This window comes from Lycorma delicatula, chromosome 4, assembly GCF_047948215.1.
Source record: "Lycorma delicatula isolate Av1 chromosome 4, ASM4794821v1, whole genome shotgun sequence".
Classification (NCBI taxonomy): domain Eukaryota; kingdom Metazoa; phylum Arthropoda; class Insecta; order Hemiptera; family Fulgoridae; genus Lycorma; species Lycorma delicatula.
Window position 1 is genome coordinate 77,933,239 of NC_134458.1, and position 18,412 is coordinate 77,951,650.

Below are 18,412 nucleotides of genomic sequence, written 5' to 3' on the forward strand. Positions count from 1 at the left end.
GACGATTACATGATTGATATATATATATATATATATATATATATATATATATATATATATTAAAAGGTTTTCAGTTTTAACGACGCGCTGTTATATTCCGCGAAAATGCAATTTTAAATCAAGAATTCTTATTGAAAAATTGCATTTGCGATATTGAAAGTTAGTGACGGTAATAAAAATTGCGAAGGTTTTTCAAATGTTTGTTTTAAACATTTTACGGTTTTACTTGGTAAAAATATCTAAGATAATTTAAAGTTTTAAATTAGTTAAATTTTAAAATTAAGTGTAACTTATCTAATTATAAAAAAAAAAATATATTTTTTAATCCTAGTAACATTATAAAGGAACTAAATATTGGTGTTTGGAATTTTAAACTAGATTAAGATTTTAAACTTTAATTCAAATCGGTTCGCTGGTTCCAGAGTTATGCACGCACATACAATCACACCATTCAGATTTTAAATTAAAATGAATTCTTGGATGTATTAAAAAGTAAATTTCTTTTTTTAAATTTTCTTCCATTTCTATGAAGAAATAGAAAATATAAATCAAATTATTTTTATTCTTTTTAATAAGATTTACCTCTGGCACAAACTAAAAGATTGGCGCACATCCACGAACTCGAGAGATATAATGAGAGGGTAGACCTCCAACAAAACGTGTTATCTAAAAAAACAAATAACAATTTTTCCAGTCAGTTTTAAGTTGATATTTTGTATAAAATATATAATATTTATAATATAATTTAAATAAAACTATATTATATATATAATTTTATATTTAAATACTCTGAACCTAAATTTAATTTATAAATTATCATCACTAGTGATGGAGATAATAAAGCTTCCAGCATTTTTACGTTTCACGAAAAGCAAATGAAATATACTTCTTTAATTACGTAGAATAGATTATCGCAATTATTTATATATATACTTTTACATGTACATTTTTTAAACACGCATTTATATTCAGGAAATATAAATGCATTTCCTGATGTTTGTATGTTTTTTCCAGTTTTTACTCAAACAGCTGGCGGTGAAATATTTTTAATATTTCCTACAAAAATTATATTAACTACAATCAGGGTTAAGAGAAGAAGGAGCTTTACAGGTTTATTCGGCAACAATAACTTTTATCTTAAGATCACAAAAATATTTTATGGAATTTTTTTTTCTTTAATATTTATTTTGGCACAATCACGGGTAATCTTTTCACTGATATACGTCAAATCTTTTCAAAGAAATGTTTTTATTTTCTTAGCATAAAAGTTCATTTTTCTTCATTTAAAATTTGTAAACTTAATAATTTTGTATAGGCGTGATATAAAAATACTTATTGAAAAGCGTCAATGAATAAATATAGAAAATATTTTAACTTTTTATTTCATAATAAAAGATGCTGATAAAAATAAAATACGATCGTACTCCAAAGAGTTTCCATCGTAGAAACATTAGATTATTAGATATTAGAGATCAATTTTTGTGTTTTTTTGTTTTGTCTAAATATTTAAAATCTGAATGAATCATTAATTTTACGGAATCGAATGATTTCACTAAAAAATAAAAGATTACTAACTAGTTCGTCGTCTTTTTTTACGGTGACAATTCACAAATAAATCGACAATTAAAATTTATAATACGTAAAAAGAATAACAGTAAAAATGAATTTTCAAAATGATATTAGAATTAAATTTCTATTCTGCTGAAATTATAAATTAACAATGAATTGCCTATTTAGAAAAAATATACAGTTGAACTGTAGTTAATTTTATAATATGCGTTCGGAATTAAAATAACTGAAAAAGAATGTTTTCATTAAAAGAAAATCGACAATACGTTGTCAGCAAAATTAAAAAGCAAGGTTTAATTTAAATAAAACAGAGTTCGTTGCCTTTATTCACTTAAAATAAAATTGGAATTTTGTGTATACGCAGTTCATGAAACGTGCATTCAAAAGTTAACACACACATACGCAAAAATACATACTGCGCATATAAATAGAATGTGGTACAGCGTATAAGAAGGGAGCGTGTTTATGTGTACGTATATACGTAAATGTATATACACGCATATGTGAGTATATGTAAGCTATATATAATATGAGATGTATAAAACGGTGTAAATACGATGTGCGCATGAGAATTGGCCAAGGTTACATACATGACGCAACTATCGAGTCGGAACAGCTTGTTGGCTTGTTGGCCACGTGAGCTGAAAAGTTACGTCATCGTAAACCTTCTCGACCACTCCATTCACCACCACTTTAGTGTTCAACACCCCGCTAGCACTACTACTGTTACTACTGCTACTCGCTTAAGTAAAAAATAATATTTTCTAATGACACGGTCGTACGATCGCAAAAATAAAATAACTTATTGTACGATTAACAATTTTACATTAGTTAACAAAGAGTGCATTGTAAAAGATGCAAAATACTCGCTAGAAAATAAAATTATATTAAAACAGATTTGTATGTGAACAATAATTAGATATTTTATTTATATTATCAACAAATTATATAATGTAATGCCAATTAAATCCGGATTACGGGCGACAGAATTAAATACGGATAAACTATATATCTGGTTAATCTTACAGCCGTTAAGCTAAATCTGTATAAAAAATTTATGCTACATACATATCAGTATAAGAGTAAATTTATCATACTAAGCGTACTTTTCAGTATAATTTAATGTGAAGGACGAGTAAAGATACGGGTGTTTACGGAACATTTAATTAGTTTTAAATTTATCTATTTAAAGAAGAATATTTAAGTAGAAAATATACACATAGAAAATTATTTTTATCTTTAAAAATATTTTCCATCACCTCGAAATTTTAATATAGCATTACTAGATACATTAAGTACTAGTTTAATAATACATTCAGCATAAACGTGAACCACGTTTTATCAGTTCTCCCTCCGTACACGTAGTCAGACACAAAATAAAATATCACTAATCAAGTAACTATTTTCAAACAATAATAAAATTGCATAAAACTATTAAAAAAGGACATAGGTACCAAGGGATTAAAAAAAGGAAAATAAAAATTGATACATATTTGAAGTAAATTTGAAAAATTTCTAAAAAAGCTAATTTTATTGTATCATTTTTTGGTGATTAAATGTAAGTTATATACTTAGTTATGTAAACTGTTTATTAAAATTATGCGCATCATTTATTTGGAAATACCTGAATTACACACAGCTTTAAACCAAAAACAAGTACTATTCATCATTCCTTAATGCTTTCTTTTCGTTTAGCGTCTTCTTTGAACTGTACTGTCCCCCCAGAGAGAATGAACATCCACTATGAGAATCCCTGTTATACCGATACATATATCTACTTACCACCATCAATTCGATCAAAGAAAAAAAAATTAAAGTGACTCTTTTTCCTTTAGTTTACTCCGATACAGCTTGCATTTAAGATACAAGTTATACATGTAAATCAAATTTAATTAAATAAAAACAAAAATAAAGAGAACAATTCAAATTATAAACGCATAAAAAACATATTTTATAACAATTTTTGTCGGCGACAGTTTAATTTTACTAAAATATTTTACGACTTACAATAAAAAGAAGTAATAAACATTTTTCATAACATAAAATCTAGTTATTTACACACTTGCTTTTATTTAAAAAAAAAGCAAAACCAAAACAAAGGGAAAATAATTCTTGTAATCAGGAAGAACAAAACGTTTTACTACACCGATGTTTGCAAGTGAAAAAACGTTTAAATTATTAAAAAAAAAAAAAATCATATTTATACATCAATATAAAACACACTTGTTAAGGACCGATTTAAAACAATGTTGCATATTTTAATAGGGCATTAAAAAAAAATCATCATTATCAGATCGAAAATACCATCAGAGAAATTCTTCACGTAAAATAACACAAACAATAGGTCATAAAATGTCACACACACCTGTGAATAAATGTATTTAATGAAGTCATATAAGCATTATAAATATTTATTCACTTAAACACAGAAGTAGTAACTCGGTGAGTGAAGGTGTAAAAATATATGTTTACCACAAATGAGGAACCAATAGAAAGAGTGGAAATAATAATACGAGTACACAAATGACCATTACGGAATCTAAAACTAAAATCTCTAATAGAACGATAACATAAAAATTAATAAATTTTAAATCAAATAGTAGCACCATAAAAGTTAAAAATGCTTTTGGCAACCCTGACCGTAACTGAAGGTAACTTTCATACATTATTTACTAAAAATATACTATATTTATTACTTATACGAAAGAAAGATATGTTTTACTAAAAAAAAACTTTTATTCGATATCAAATGATATAATAAGAAACTTCTATTTAAAACGTAACAATTTATTTTTAATGTTTTAACTTTATTATTAATACAAGAGAAAACCTTTTAACTAATGGATTTCAGTGGTAATAAAAAAAAGGAAAAAATTATCCGATTAATTCTAGACAGTGGGTTCAACCGTTAACACTTTGCACCTTAATATTTATCACAAAAAAATGTGATAATTTTTTTAAAGTACTCTGAAAATACACAAAAAATATAAACATTATTTATTTATTCGTAGTTACAAATATCAATTTACAGACAGAGATACATATTACTGAACTCATATTTGTTTGTTATTTTAACCTTGTTTTACGATACAGAAAAATGTCTATGCGAAAATATCTTCCTGTTTATCAAAGAAAGAACCATATGCATAGTGAGGGAGGGATGGAGGGAGGGACGAACACACACACACAAACAGACGGATACATTACATACAACGCAAATGCGCGCGCGCGTGTGTGTGTACATATGTTTATTTACCTTGTGACCTAACTATCACAAGGCTAAATTGATTTAAAAATTTAGTAACATATATTAGCATGCAAAATATCATATCTATGATCTTTCCTTTGGCTTGTATTATTGAGTTTACTTTTAAATTGTAATAGTAACAATTAAATTTACGGTACAGCATGTAATATACCGTGTAATGACAAACGTTTTTCGTAGATTCACAGACACTAGATGATCTGAATATAACTGTTGAGTTAACAATAGGAAAAAATCGTTTTTGTATGTGTGTGTGTGTGTGTGTGTGTCCCTCCCTATACATATGTATCCAGAAAATAGTGGTTGTTATGTACTGCAGAAAAGAAGCTTAGTATTTGTAATCTTGTATTTAATAAATATTAATTTGGCTACGTTTGTATCATACTAAGAGTAGTATTCGAAGGTCAGCCTACCATTAACAGAAAGCCAAAACATCACTGATTACGTGTAAATGGATAAAGGGGGTTTAAAGTAAAAGGATATTGATAAGTAAATGTTAACTATTTATGGATATACTGTTATATAAAGATAACTCATCGGTTAGTTATAACATATGTACTTTTTTTTTATTACGAAAAGAAATTTATCCAAAAACCATATAATTTATTTGCAATAATTATACTTTACCGGTTCACCGAAAGGTAAAACCACTCGAGTAAAATAAAAATAATACCAGGTAAATTTAAGTCTCAAATTTACAACAAACTAAAATTATCACTTTTAGAATTTTGGATTGCAGCGTATACAATAAACGCTTAGCGGATTGATTTCCATGTTTCGTGATATTTTTTCGTTTTTTTAACGTATTATTAATTGATCGTACATTTCAGGAAATTTTAAATAACTAAACAAAAGAAAGTAATAATAATAATTGGAATATTATTGGAAAAAAGTTTAAGAGAGGTAAAATCATTCAGAAAAGTGCAAAACGAAATTAATGTAACAGTTATTATTTGAGAATTGGAAACTAACAAGTAAAAAAAAAAATTGAGATCACATCGATCATAACAATTATTTATTTAAATAAGAAAAAATATAGGTAAATTTTTTACTAAAAAAAAAGAATATTTAATGACTGAATCAGTAACTTCGCCTTTTCTAATTCGATTTAAAGTGTACGTAGTTAAATTAGAGGTCACAGTCCAATAATACTGCTACTAAATTGATCGGGAATAGTAAAATAAATATATTTACGGAAATAGACAGAACCTGAAAAAAGGTTTAATTATAGAAGTTTGAATAACGCTAATTAATAAATGTAATTTAATAACGGTTATATCATAAACCATTGGTACGGGAATTAATACAATTTTCATCCCTATCATATTTATTAAGCAATAGATATCGCGTTAAATAAGTTGTTTACTATTTATCCAGTCTATTTTAATTAGAGCTCTGAAAAGCAATACGAATTTCATTGTATGATAACAGAACAGTAATTTCCATAGAACACAGGCTGCTCTCCCTACTTGCTAAATTTATGTACAACCCACATGTTATGGAATTAGATTTATATAACGGTAAATTTATAAACACACACACACTCATTATCCGTGCCTAGAAGCTCTATATTGATTTATATAACGTTCGTACTGTCTATTATGATCGAAAGAGATGGCTGGATTACAGTAGAATTTAAAAAAATGTAGAAATAAATAGAATTACATTGGGTGTTTAACTATAAAATTACGCCCTTAAGTTCTTAAAACTGTGCTGAAGTCTTTTAAACTCAAAAGTAATTTACGTGTTTAATAATAAAAATGAATCCGGTTAAATCTTTAACTCTTGATCGTGTGATTTTAGTTTCAGAACTTACGTCAAAAGAACTCCTGCGTATGCGCGATTTTGTATGAGATAGATTTATACTAACCTATTTTTCCCTCCCGTTAATATACAGTATGAAACTCCAGATCAGATTCAATCTACATCACAACTTAAGTTTCTGTTTAACTCTATAAAATCGTGTGCAACTTGATAAACGGCCCAAGGAAATAACAAACGTTATCACAGAGTACCGTTTGACAAAAATAAAAGTACAGTAACATCGGGCACTGCAGTTTCGCTAACGAAAGAAAACACATTTTTCTGACAAAAAGTCACAAAATTAATTAAATCTTTATAATTTGGTAAATACGATTAAAAGAAAAAAGTATATACATTTTCAGGAAAAGAGGAAAAAAACTTTTCCCAAAAAGAGAGGCGAAATCAGTCAAAGAATGAAGAAGTACTGGCACAAAAAGAAAACACAATGCAGTTGTTTTTTAATATGATCTATAGATGGCCCAAACGTAAGAATTTTTCATTCATTTAAAAAAAGAAAGAAGTTCTTTTAAAAAAAAAAAGTTCATACACCCATTATATAAAAAAAAATACCCATAAAACATTACCTTGATACCTCTATATGTAACTGAATTATTTTTATTTATTACATTGAACTCTTTATTTTAAAAATATTTAGCATAATTGAATTACCGAGTTTTCTTCAGAATATTAGTTCTTATCTATGACCCGAAAGGATGTTTCGGTCAAAATTATAAAAAAGATGTTTCCGACTAACGTTCTTAGTTTTTAAAAATTCGTTTTCTTGTTCTTTAAATGTCCCTTAAAATATTTTCACAGAATGAATGCGCTGTCCAGTATAAAAAAAAATTCTGCTAAAAAATGAGAAAACAGGACGGGGTTAAGAGAGAGAGATTTCTCTCAACCCTGGTAATCTTCGCTCATGAAATTGCAAAAAATGTTAATGAAAGTTACTTAAAATTCTATTTTCTTTAATTTTTTTTTTACGTATGCTATAAAAATGCTTCCTCAAAAAAAGAAGTTTTGCCAAGGAGGAGGACGACAAATCTAAATAAATATTAATCCCAATTTATTTTTATTTTTTTTTAAATTTTAATTTAAATTAGAAACAAATTATTTAAAGTCTTTTCCCGCTGATGTGAGGGGGAGAGTCGAAATCATCATTGGAAAAAAGAATAAAAGGTTGTTATAAATTATTAAAATTTTAATTTTTACTGTATTAATATTTTTCGTAAACTGTATCCTGAGTTAATTTAAAACAAAACGAAATATTTCAAATAAGGCTAAATACTGGACTCACTGCAAATATTTAAAGTTCGAGAAAAGCTAACATTACTCAATTGGGATAAAGATAAGTCTATCGACCAAATTTCTTTACAATCTCTTTGTACGTGATACCCGAACAAATAGATAAGCAGAAAATCTGGAATAATAATTTAATTTACTTTAGTTTTGTGTGAAATGAAAATTCATCACGAAAAGAGTATTAAAAGCAATAAATATATAAAAATTAAATGCTATATTCCTAGATATTTGCTGACCTTGTGGTTCTATCAAGCTGCTTGCGCCACGCTCAATCATTCATTTTAATTTTCACAAGTTGAATTCAAAATTAATTCCAACTTTTTTCCAATTATTCTTGAAAAAAATAGTTACTGAACAAACATGATCTCTGTAACTGAAAAAATATAAAATTCTAATAAAAATTGAATACTTTTTTTAGCGCCTGGCATTATGACACGTAACAGTTACATTTTTTGAATTTTGATAAAAACTTATAAAAAATATATAAGGAAAATTTCAGGTTATAAATATTACACCTAAAAGAAATAGTTGAAAAGTTTAGGATTCCTTAATAAATTATTAATTAAATAAGAAATATTTTGAAAAATGTTTTCAAACAAGAGTCCAGTTAGGTATACGTTTTTAAACTGGTTTAATTTAAAGAACAACTTTTGAGTAAGTAAATAAGTGAACAAGTCATTTATACAGAATTAATACGACTCTTACTGTTATAATTATTATTATATTCAAAAATATTACATCCTGTATGATTTTGTAATACACAAGGAGGTTGTGACATTGAATTAACAGTATAAAACATTATGTAATAATTAACTAATATCCTACAATCTTATTAAAGTTAATCATACGTTTTTAGTATATTTTTGCGCATTTTTAAAAGGCATTGTTTTAAATGCCCAGATATTCATCAGTTTCAACGATTTTTAACATTTAAAAAATAAAAAAATTTTAAAATTTTATTTTATTTTCTTTAATAAATAAATAAATAAAAGTTCTTAATAATGGAATCATAGTAACCTATTGTTTAATTAATGATTAATAGTGGTAATACATCATAAAAGGTAAAATAAAGACACAAAATTGTAGAACAGTCGGTAAGTGAGCCGTTCACTTTACTTGAGTATTTATAGGAACAGGAACTGTTTAACACGACACGGAAGTATTTGATGCTATTAAATGTGTTAGTTGTTACACTTGTTGACCCTTTTAGTAATGTATAAACGACCCTTGAAATACAATTGCATATACATAAAACACACATATCGCCTACCTTTTTCTTAAATATTAAGTTACAGCAAAGTAATTTAACATAGATTCGAATTTTTACTATTATAATACGGTATAGAAATTAATTATAAATCGATATGAATAAAATTATAATACAAAGTGCAGTCTTGTTTCATGCATTCGTATACATGCACTTCACCTTAATGAACACAAACTACATTCACACATACGACCGGTTTTTTCTTAAGCGATACTGGATATGTTAATATAATAACAAGGTAAGAATCAAATGTTACCATTAAGGAAATTAGAAAAATATAAATATAAAAAATAATCGAATTAGAATTTACGTAATCGTTTTATAATACTGAACCGAATTCTGTTATGGATATAAACTACAGAAATATAATTGATATATTTTACGCTTAAAATATTTATTTTTTAAATTTAGTATACTGCAGTGAAATATTTAAATGACGTAATTATATTTTTAAATTAAAATTTTTCGTTAAAACTATATAAAAATGAGAATCGAGATTATACTTTTTTTCTTGCTTTTCCCACAAAATTTTCATAAACCTCCAATTTTTCAGCTATAATAATAAAAATAATGAATTATTTAACGAACAGAAAAATCTGGCTGAATCGTAAACCGCTACTGACCGTCTAGGTATAGTAATTTATTGGTGTAACATTGTTTTAGGTAGGTAACTAATTTTATTTTTTAATTAATTTCTATCAGAAGAAATCGGTATGAAATATCGATGAATAATTCTAAAATATCATGTAAAATATAAGTAGTAGTTTTGTCTTAAACTATTTTGTAAAAAAAAATCTTTATACGAGTATGCGCTTAAAACTACGCTAAAATTCAGTATCTACACAATAACAAACGCGTTTGAAATTTTATTAAAATTCTAAGAAGCGTTTTACAGAAATTTAACTGTGAAATTTTGGCCATTAATGCTCGTTATGTTGAAGTAGTAAAGCTTAACAGCTTATACCGCTAAAGTTATAAGTTATAAGTTATAATTTATTAATACAATTAAATAATATTTCTCATTACAATACTACATAGTAAAGTTAAGTAATGGATATTTATTAAACTTTTTTTATATTATTTTATCACTATTTTTTTAATCATTTTATATAAATATAGAATCGTATAAAAAAATCGGATCGTTTATATTTCAAAGGAAAACAACTTTTCTAAAATTTACTGATTAACTGATGAGAAGATCGTTGTCCCTAATACAAAAAAAATCGTAAATCTCATACATTGTGGCTCTGCTAATATTTATAATAAAAAATTAATAAATAAACGGTATGCAATAACAGTTAGAATATGAAAAAAATGTTCGTAAATAAAATTAAGATATATCAAATTATTTCTTCGATACGTTTTAAAATTTGATTACAACAAAATATATACTAACTATTTAATAATTCAATGTACAACGTAATAAACAGTTATATAGTTAAATAATTAAAAATAGAATCCATTGTTTCCTAATTGAATAAGGTTAATGCGAACTGCATATAGTTAATAGATAAAGAACCCGACTTTTTAACGTTGTTAACTGTAACGAAACCATGACCTAACTAGGACAATATGAGTAACACGGAAAAAAAAAGGAAATATTTTTTTTTTATCGGGTTTTAAATAATCGATAAATCATTTATAAATAATTATTTTGTAGTGCATTAACGATTTTAAAAAAAATTTATTTTGAAACGAACAAAATATACCGTCGATGCAATATATCAAAACGCGTTCGGATACTGATCTATTACGATTACTCGACTATCAATAGATTAATCGATAAATAATATTTATTTATTCATTATATTATAGTGCAGTAATGATTAAGTAATTTTTCAAAAAAAAATTACGAAACGAAAACAAATGTTCAATCGCTATAGAACATCATAACATGTATAGATACAGATCTAAACTACACAACAATGTAAATGATAAAAGAACATATAACGCATCGGTAATATCAGGCAGATAATTTATTTATTTTTATCATTTAAACCGGGCATTATTTCATAACGAATAAAGCGAACGCTGGTTGTACCGAATATAATATTATTTAGAGTAAACCCCTCGTTTCTGTAAGTAATTTATTCCTCCGATCTCTGTGACGGAGTGGTAGCGTCTCGGCTTTACATCCGGAGGTCCTTCTCAACGCGGTCAGGCTTTTTTCATAAACTACAAAAATTCCATTTCCATATCCTACGCATAAGCTTCAAGTTTATACGACGATATCATCAAGCAAAGAAAAAAATTGAAAACGTTCAAAAATGTATAACTAACTTCTTTTCCCAAATTTTATGTTGTTGTTTTAAGGATAAGTACATAATAAAATGGATTAGCAATAAAGAAATATGTTAAAATAATTACGTAAAACTTTAAACGAAAATTATTATGACAGTAATTTTTTTTTAAATGTTGATTTCGCGTTAAACATCAATGGATTTACTCATCGAAATATTTTTAGAGGAAAATTATTCGACAAAGATTTTTTTTAAAAATACTGAAAAATTAATAAAAATATGGACGGTGAACTTTAAATAAAAAAAAAGACGTGGGAAACAACCGACAACAAATTAAAAGAATTAGTTGCAAAATTATAAAAAATATGACTTATAAAGTAAAATCATTTTTTTATACTATAATATATCATGTAGACCGTAGACCGCGTGGGGATTGTGAAGGTGAGGATGTCTGCTATGCTATTTTAGTTTCTCTACGGGTAGAGGATTTAAGGAAAAAATATGGTTCGAATACGCTCGCGACAGAACGCACGCATCTACAAAACAATAGGAGGGAAACGTTCAAATTTTACTGTGATTTAACCGAAGAAGTGTTGAAGTCACGTAAATTATCTTCCAGCACATACTCGAAGAGATTTTTTCCAGAATTCTTTAATTCTACGATTAGACGTAATTAGAAGCGTACGTGGATTAACCGGCGTACTTAAACGAGTCAACGCGGCTTAAAATTACAACGAAAAAAGATTTTATGAGGTAAAAAGTCGACTACCGTTGTCTACGGGCTAGATACGGTCGGAGTGGTTGGGTACGTGTGATCCTGTACCGTATTAATACAGTACAGTCTGTACGGTCTGGTATAAAAAAATATATAAAAAGAAATAATCAAAACTCTTTTACGATCAGATGGAAAAAGACAATAATTCAATATAGTACAGAAAGAGAAAATATCAGTTCATCTTTTCTGAAATTAACAGACTCAAATTTCAGAATTACCTGAAAAGATATACTTACATAAAAATGATAATTTAGGAAAACAACTTGATATTACATTACAGATAGATAACAGATGCCATGAGAAAGACTGTTTCATAAACACTGATCAACAGTTATTAAATCTTTTTCATAAAAAATTATGAAATTCGATCGATTTTTATTTTACTTTACTTTTTAATTAAATACTAATCCGTTTACAATTAACTAATCTACTAATCTAAAAATATTATAATTAATTTTAGTTGATTTATTATCAATTTAAAAACCGAAATTATCAAAGTTAATTAACAACATCAGTCGATCACTTCTGCTTTATCTCTCGGTTAACTTAATCTGATCGATTAAGTTCTACGATTACTCAAATGTTAAAAGTTCTAACAGATAATTTAAACAATGAAACCAAGAAAATAACCTAAACGTATATAAAAAAAATCTGTAGAAAGGTTTTTAGTAGTTTTCTTCTTCGGATTTATAATCATTCGTTCGTTTTAGATTATTTCGTTGACTAATTATGAATATTAATTTTTCATCAAAAAGATAAGACAGAAGATTACCTTTAAAGCCCATTCTTTCAAAAATAAATTCTTAAACTTATTAACAAGTTACCTATTTGATATATATTCATATAAAATCAAAGTATAAATTTGTCGATGTATTTTTATTTAAATACCTAGTAACATATTTAATTTTAACTAAAAATAACATTAAATATCGCTGAAATGTACCCTTGTAGATACAATTTTTTGGCATTTCAATAGCGATTTATTATTTATTAAATCTCAATGATTAATTTACAAGTACAGCATCGTAGCATTACAGTAAACGTATAAGATAGTTGATGTAGCGAAGGGTTAAACAAACATATATAATAAATTTAGTAAACGTTTTCCAGGCAGGATAAAAGCAGTATTAAAAGTAAAAGATGGGTCATACGTTTTCCACTAACTTTTTAGGTTTCATATAATATAAAATTAACATAATATGCAGAAACGTATATGTTGATTTGACTTTTATATATATATTTCTTCGACACATTAAGTCTAAACGAAAAATTGTTAAAATAAATATTAACAAAAAGTATTAAAGCGTTAAATTAAACACGAATTATAGGAAAAACGAATGGAAAAAAATTATAATTTTGCATTCCATTTTCTTAAGTTTAAACCAAAAATCATCATAGAGGTACTACGATGATCCATAACTTCCTGCTGGCTTCTGACCTAGAGAAAGAACTGTTTAGACGGAAGTGTTACAATCACGGCCAGCAAGTTGTCCTACGGCCGACCGTCGAGCCATATTCATTTATTTCCTGCCACCATTAACAAGAAACAAACACACACACGCAAATATATATATATATACATGCCATTTAATATTCTGGATGTTATTTATATAAGCTGAAAGGGAATTTGTTTTATATATATATTCCATGCTTTCATGTTAAAATTTTATCTTTATTAGATTTATTAATAATAAATAAAGTAATAAAAGATTATCAATTAAAATACATTGAAAGAAAGATTTAAGTTAAAAAATTGTTTAAAAAAAATTTACAAGAAATAATAAAACCACCATTAACGGGTTCTCTACAATAACTGTATATAGGAAAGGAGACCCGTTCTACAAACGTACATCGACATTTGATGAAAAAAAGGAAAATGCTCCACTTATCTTTTACCACTTCACTTTAATTTTAAAAAAATCATAAGATCAAATGTCGATTTATACTGAAAGGTAGTTCATTAAATTCGTTTGAAAATTGTTTATATAGAGATAAAAAAAAATACTGGTTGATATTTTAGTCGATGATATTAATTATATGTACGTATTTAAAAGTAAATAATTAAATATTAGAAAGAGAAAAAATAATTACATTTCTTTAAATTATTATAAACCGAGATGAATACGATTTAATTGCACGTTGTTTTATTAGCTGAAGCGTAACAAAGAAACTAATTTTATACATATTACAATATAAGATCTAATATAAGAAATTACATCATTCAAAAGCGTTAAAAATTTTTTTTAAACCAAGTCGAAAAATGCATTGCACCTAAACCGAAATAATACAATTAACAATAAAAAAAAAAATAATCAAACTTTAAAATCTTTTTAAAAAAGAATTTTTAATAAAAGAAATTTCTGAAGGAAAAATTAGTTACTTTCAATTCAATATCTAAATATCTTATTTACAAATTACGTCATGTTTTCTGGAGGGAGAAGTCTTTAAACAGGAAGTGGTGTGATAAAAGATATTACTAAAATTTTTCATATTTAAACATTTTCATTTAATTTTTACGACAAATGTTTTATTTGTACGCAGTTAAACTATTATTAAAAATTTTAACGTAAATGAAGTTAAGAAGAAAATAACGAACGGTAGTTTAATATAAATAAATGTATAGGTTTCATTTTCCATTATCAATATTAAGTGTAATTTTATGTCAATTATAGAAAAACCAATAAAAGTAAAAAATAAACCGTATTTTACCATTTATTTTAAAATATTAAAAACAGATGAAGGATAAAAGCTAAGAAAAGTAGCGTGACGTAATTTATGAAATGGTCCCTTAGGAATGTTAATCTATTAAATTCTATTGAACGATACATCGCAATATAAATATCACAGCAAAGGTAAGAGGTCGCAAACCATCTCCTTTCCATTATGAAATAATTATGCTTATAACAAATGTTACATAAGTGGTGCAATTATTATTTCATTACTTGTGCAAGGAATACCGAGAAATCGGATCGTTTACGGCTATTAACTTTATTTTCCTACAATTCTAGGCGCATCCACGAATGACCTTGGATTCACAAAAACGTTAACGAAAAAAAATTAAGCCGGGTGACCTGCGCTTCTATCGGACGTAAATTAGAGAGTTGTGGATATGCATTCGCTTACATTGAAATTATTATATAGACTCTGACAATCGATTTTTTTAAGTATTGTGTTAAATTATATCGATAAACGGATCCGATTAATTTTTTTACGGTTTTCAATCGATCATTTTAAGTCGCTGAAAAGAATGTTAAATAAAAATATGAACATATTTTGTTAAAAATAATCGGATCTTTAATTAAGTATTTGAACAAATTATAGATTTTTCAATAATAATAAAACGAAACTTACTTAGTTTTATCGAAAAACTGTAACCGTTTCCTATTTCAAAAATGTAATAAAAATACACTTTTTTAATAAAAATATTAATGAACAAATACGAATATTAACTACAAAAGCTAAATATACACACCGAGGATTACTTTGAAAGAGGAACCGTGAAATAACTATCAAATTAAAAAGTAATCAGATGACAGATGAGAATAAAATACTGTTACCGGTTAATAGAATTCGTGGTGTAGTTTGAGAATATTTACAATATTATTTTCTAATCTTTACCTATAAATTTTACTGCGTTTGTAGAAGATATGACAACAAATATTTTTTGAAGCGCAGACAGTTAATTAAACTTTAAGGATAGGTGACGCGTTGAACAAAGTGGCACGAAGTTAAATAATACTGTAAAATAGCATCACGAATAAAATTAAACAGAATTAACACAGCTACACCAACAATAGAACTATTCATATTCCACGACCACACAATAATGATTTTATTATCAATTAAAATAACAGTAGCGATTATAAAAACATGTATACTAAAAAATAGACTATCAAATAATATATACTAAGATTTATTTGTAATATATTATGTATATAAATACAGAAGTTAAAAACACAAACGTTTCATTTTTTTATTAATACAGCAAAACAATGTTCATATTTTTCTTTTTTTTTTTAAAGTGACCTTGAGCGGAAAAAATATTCTACAACAAGCTTTTCTGAGAAAAATAATGTAAAATGATATTTATAGAAATGCGTTGTCGTTTCCTCTTAATGAAAATTAATCGTTTAATTTCCTCATTCGGATTTTTAGCTTCTTTATAGGCTAAACAAAAATATCTTATACAATAAAAAAACCGTCAAAATAATGAAAACATCGTATAACAAGATGTTGTCAACAGAATATATAAAACGCGATTAAAAATTAAAATAATAGAAAATTAAATCCAGGAAAATATATTGCGAAGAGGAAGGAGGAGGTTAATTATCGATAGAAATAAAATCTAGCATTTCTACTGATGAAATTTTTTAAAACTTAAATCAAACCCAAACGAGCACGTTATAATGGACAACACCAAAAACGTATATTAAACGCTATTACAAAATCGAAGACGACGAAGTTAACGTTAGATGATTTTTACAAAATGCAGTTCGTAACAGCGAAACGAAATTCCATGTCGGTCGAAAGACCCAAACATAAAAATAAAAATACAACTATTTAAGATGACCAACTGAGACGATGAAACATACTTAGAAAAAAAATTGTAGTCGTGTCTTTGCAAGAATTTAAACTATAACCGAATTTGAAAACCAGAACTTAATCGCTTAACTATCAATTTATTTCAATAATAACTTAATTGAAATAAAAATTAAAACCTTAAAAATATTTAATTTAATAAATAAAACGATTTAATCGAGTTAATTTTAAATTTTATTCGTTTAATTCTTCAAAATTATACTGTACATTATTAAAGAGCAAACGAAAGTAGAGGAATACATGATGTTACCCCTACCAGTAACATACTTATATGCGAAGATTAGAGGAGGCTACTGTGTGAATGGGAAGTAATACTACTTATACTAGTAAACCGCAGGTATAGAGTAGAAAAAAAGAACCAGAAAATTATGAATTCGAGAAGCATATAAAAAAAAACGGTTTCAAACTAGCCGATAAATCTTAAAAAATTATCAACCTAATTACGATAATTCCACTTTATTTAACAGTAATTTTAAAAATAATTAACGATACGATAAAATATTTTATATATTTATAGAGATATATATTTTATATATATTTTTATAGAGAAGAATACATATAATATTTATACAATAAAGAAGTTAAATAGGACATAATTTTTATAAAAACCTCAAGGGAAGGGTACTGTAAAGTATTATACAAACATTTTTTTGTATGATATTACACAATTTTATTATTTCTTAATGAAAAAAATTATACTTTTTAATTATTTGCAGTAAACAATTATGAAAAAATATATGGTAATGCGATTTTTCTTGCTACAGATTATTTGTTAAATAACCTTGATATACAGAATTAGATCCGAGATAATATTATAAAATCAGAATAAGAACAAAATATAAGCTTATAAAAAATGCGAATCACGGTTAACACGATTTTTAATTAATGTTAAGTCGATAGTTACGCCAATTAATAGTTAATAAAGCTATCTTTAATTGATTTATTATTAAAAAAAAACCGAATAATAGAAAATCTTTAATAAATAAATAATTTTTATAATATAATCTATAATAATGAATACAAGACATTAATAAAGCCGAATATAAGTTTATTTAAATCATACAATACGGTATTACACAGAACGAGAGATTTTATGAGAAACGGATTGCATAACAAGTCCATGCCTATAACGAGTCTTGAACAGCAGTGTGGCAATTTTTGGATGGATTATGGCAAACTCACCTCCTATTATGAAAGATGACCTCTAAATTACAAATATACTCAATTACATAAATTCTTACACAGTATATTTTAATAATACTAAAAATTATATACATATATATATATATATATATACTCGTATATACATATATAATAAATAAAAATAACTCTTTCTTTATATATTATTTTGTCGCTTTATTTGCTCGATGCAAAACTATTTTTCTGCTGTTATATACGTTGTTACAGTAATTTTAACTCGTATTTTATATCTGTTTTAATATATCTTACCCTTTATTCTCGTCAAACAACATTTACTCTCCCCGTTGTTTTGTAATGAAAAATCGAATTCAAAAATAACATAATAAAAAGAAACATTAAAGTCTGTTATTGACTTTTTCCTTATGCAAATCTGTATTTAAGATAAAGCACCA

The 18,412-nt window shown here is 26.1% G+C and overlaps 1 protein-coding gene across 2 annotated transcripts in view; it reads right to left on the reverse strand.

Moving 5' to 3' along the window:
• The window catches only part of vri (nuclear factor interleukin-3-regulated vrille), a 61,290-nt gene that overhangs the window by 20,854 nt on the left and 22,024 nt on the right, over positions 1 to 18,412 (reverse strand). Inside the window, exon 2 of one of the 2 annotated variants that reach the window (XM_075363399.1) lies at positions 583 to 666. The exons of the other annotated variant lie outside the window; for it this stretch is intronic. Within the exon in view, the coding sequence (XP_075219514.1) occupies positions 583 to 613 (31 nt within the window). The 5' untranslated portion in view covers positions 614 to 666. The remainder of the gene's footprint in view (positions 1 to 582; positions 667 to 18,412) is intronic. 2 annotated transcript variants of the gene reach the window in all.